This window comes from Colobus angolensis, unplaced genomic scaffold (assembly GCF_000951035.1).
Source record: "Colobus angolensis palliatus isolate OR3802 unplaced genomic scaffold, Cang.pa_1.0 Scaffold22, whole genome shotgun sequence".
Taxonomy (NCBI): Eukaryota; Metazoa; Chordata; class Mammalia; order Primates; family Cercopithecidae; genus Colobus; species Colobus angolensis.
The window spans coordinates 1,436,992-1,440,685 of NW_012115377.1; the positions used below are offsets into that span (position 1 = coordinate 1,436,992).

The 3,694-nt window shown below is 54.3% G+C and overlaps 1 protein-coding gene across 1 annotated transcript in view; it reads right to left on the bottom strand.

Annotated features, from left to right (window-relative positions):
* The window catches only part of SH3GL1 (SH3-domain GRB2-like 1), a 20,187-nt gene extending 19,232 nt beyond the window's left edge, over nt 1-955 (bottom strand). Inside the window, exon 1 of the mRNA XM_011943464.1 lies at nt 832-955. Within this exon, the coding sequence (XP_011798854.1) occupies nt 832-909 (78 nt within the window). The 5' untranslated portion in view covers nt 910-955. The remainder of the gene's footprint in view (nt 1-831) is intronic.
* Between the last annotated feature and the right edge of the window lie 2,739 nt (nt 956-3,694).

Here is a 3,694-nt window from a genome sequence, read left to right on the forward strand (position 1 = left end):
AAAAAAAAAAAAAAAAAAAAAAAAGGAAAAATAAATAAATAAAGAAGCAAAGGACTAAGAAAGAAATGACTAGACTTAAAGAAGGTTGGTAGAAAATTCCCCAGGTCCCTGACACATACCTGCTGCTGTGTCACACCCCAGGCAGCTGCCACAGCCTCTGTGCCCCTTCTCCTGTTTCCTAATCAACCTGCACTCCTGTCTTCCTACCAGCCGGGAACACGGCACGGCTGCCCATCCTGACCTCCTGAGCACCCGACTTCCTGCCTCGGCCTCGCCCGTGGTGAATGCAACTCCTTCCCTGGGGATGTCCCCGCCCTCCCTCCACCTCTGTGCACCCACGCTCTACCTGCCTTCAAGAACGTGCCTCTGTGTGTGAGCGAGTCTGTGGCCGTGACTGTGACCCCTCACTGCCATGATGTCTGCTGCTGCGACATCAACACAAAGCATGCCGCAGCCCTGCCTTATGCTTACTTGTATTTTGGGGGGAAAGCAGCCCTGCCTCCCGGGCCCGCAGCCCTTCTCCCCAGGGTTTGTTCTCTGTTGTCATTGCCCCAGAGAACAAGGGACTAGTGCTGCCACTTCCTGAGCTAGGAGCAGTAAGAATATTCAAATCTCTCCCACCCTGCCATCACAGTCTGGTAGCCAGGCTCCTCCCAGCACCCAGGGCAGCTTCCGCTCCCCTGGAAGGACTGGCCCCATGGATGCTGCCTGGGCTCAGGATGGAGGGGAAGGACACGGCAAGGCAGACCCATGCTGCTGGGGCCCCAGTGCTGGGGGCCTCCCTCCAACACCTGCCTAGGGGATGCCCAGGGCAGGGCTCTCTCCCTGCACCAGAAACTCTCCCTCCTTTCCTTGCTTCTTCCTACATCCAAATTCTACCCATCCTTCAAAGCCACGGTCTGGAGCCATCACTGAGGTCCAAGTCAGGTTGAATGAGTATTTACCTGTGCCAGGTACAGTGAAAAAGGAAAAACACATAACCCAGGCTTACACACACACAAGAACCTAAGGCCCTACGACAGACAGGAGGCCAGCGGAGAGGGAGTCAGGGTGAGTCAGGAAGGAGGTGGCCGTGGCCGTGGGCTTTGAAGGATGGGTGGGATCTGGGCGTATGCAGGAGAGAGGGGCATGACATGAGGAAAGGCAGGAAGGGGAGACACGGGGCCTGCAGCAGTGAGGCTGGCTTGGAAACAAGCCTAGGACAAGGTTCAGAAATGCCCGTTTTGAAGATGTGGGAGGGCGTCACGGGTGGGTATCTGGTGTGGGCTCCAGCTCCTGGATCGGAGAAAACGTGCCGTCAAACTCAGGCACTGTCAGCTGTCTTCAGGACAGTCAGCGGTTCTGAACATCATCTGCTCTGGGGTTTCCGGGGTGCCTGGTGCCCTCAGGCTTAGACAGGCAATAGCGTGTTCTGTGTAAACCTGAACGAGCCGGCGGGTTTAAAAATCCAAGTTAAATTACAGGAACTGAACTTCCTATCAGTCCACTAGCTTTTAAGTCACCAAGGCGGGATTCCAGAGACCAGGGAACAACTTCTGCGGAGCTGAAGATTAGTTCCACACAGCGTCCCAGCCAAGGAAGGCTGGATGGAACCCCAGCTCTTAGCAGGGCACCTCAAGCCAACACAGCAAAGTGAACTGGTCCTATTTTCTTGATTTCAGTTGATTTCAGGGATGAGAGCTAACAGAGGACAAAACAATTGTCTCCCCACAGGCCTCCTCTGCCTCTCTCTGTCCCCCTGCCTCTGTCTCCCTTGCCTCTCTCTGTCTCCCCTGCCTCTCTCTGTCTTCCCTGTCTCTCTGATCCCTCTGCCTCTCTCTGTCGGCCTGCCTCTTGCTGTCTCCCCTGCCTCTGTCTCCCCTGCCTCTCTCTGTCTCCCCCGCCTCTCTGTCCCCCCGCCTCTCTGTCTTCCCTGTCTCTCTCTGATCCCTCTGCCTGTCTGCCTGCCTCTTGCTGTCTACCCCGCCTCTGTCTCCCCTGCCTCTGTCTCCCCCAACATGCCTCTTAAGGATTGAGATGAAAACCATAATCAGGACAAGGCTTTAAGACAGTGTGAACCTGTGTGAGTTTCTTGTTGCCACCATAACAAATCACCATAAACCTAGTGACTTATAGCCACACACACGTCTTCAACAACATGCTAAAGCAACACAAAGTCTTCACTAGGTTAGATCCTGACCGGGATCTCCCCGGGCTAAGACTGAGATGCTACGAGCTGCACTCTGTTCTGGGGGTTCTGGGGCTTTCCTGCCTTTTCCAGCATCCAGAGGCCGCCCACACCCCTTGGCTCACAGTGCCCTCCTCCCTCCGTTGTCCGAGCAGCAGGCACTGGCCCCTCAGAGCTACCTCTGCTTTCTCTTCCTTGTCTCAGCTCCCTCTGACCACAGCAGGGAAGGCGCTCCGCTTCCTGAGGGCCTTCTGACGGGACCGGGCCCACGTGGATAAGCCAGGACAACCTCCCAACCCCAGGTCCGTACCCTTCATCCCATCTGCGAAGTCCCCTTTGCCATGTGAGGGAATAGTCACGGTTCCAGGGGTGGAGGTGAGGGGCAGCTGTGGGGAGTGCTGTCCTGCCTGCCACAGGAGCTGGCCACTTCTCATTATTCGTGGCAGCTCTGTTCTAGAAAGTTACCTCAAGCACAGAGTTGGCCAGTACTGAGCCACTTCTCAGAGGGGAAACACACAGCTAGGTTTCTGTGAGCCTCTGGTCACAACACGTTCACCAAATGATCACTACGTAACCGTTCTGTGTATTCCATTTTTTCTTTTTTCTTTTTGAGACAGGGTCTCACTCTGTTGCCCAGGCTGGAGTGCAGTGGCACAATCTTGGCTCACTGCAACCTCTGCCTCCCGGGTTCAAGTGAGTCTCCAGCCTCAGCCTTCTGAGTAATTGCGATTACAAGTAATTACAAGTAATTGCGATTACACCACCACGCCTGGCTAATTTCGTATTTTTAGTAGAGGCAGGGTTTTACCACATTGGCCAGGCTGGTCTCGAACTCCTGACCTCAAGTGATCCACCTGCCTTAGCCTCCCAAAATGCTGGGATTACAGGCATGAGCCACCAGGCCTGGACATTTTTTTTTTTTGGAGACCAGGTCTTGCTCAATCGCCCAGGCTAGAGTGCAGTGGCATGATCATGGCTCACAGCAGCCTTGACCTCCCAAGCTCAAGCAATCCTCCTCCCTCAGTCTCCCAAGTAGCTGGGACTACAGGCATGCATCACCACACCCAGCCTTTTTATTTTTTTGATATTTTTGTAGAGACAGGGTTTCACTTTGTTGCCCATGCTAGTCTGGAACTCCTAGGCTCAAGCAATCCTCCTGCCTCAGCCTTCCAAAGTGCTGGGTGACCGGCGTGAGCCGCTGCACCTGGTCTTTATGCGTATTTCCTTAGTCCATATCTACCATGATTCACCCACACTAAACTCCTGGACACGGCGCTATCACTCCTGCCTAAGCGAGCTACTCTCACACATGGTTTCTCTGTGAGGCTCACCCCAGTCTCCTAGCACTGAGGAACACGACATAGCGCTGCTGCATGATGCTGGGGCCATTCTCAACAGCGAAATCACCAACAAAATCCACATAAATGTGAGACACATGGCGCTAAAAGCCTGCAAATCCATGCTGGAACACAGCGCGAGAGCCGGCAGAAGGCAGTGTGGCTTTGTTTGACCTGGGCTAGGAACATA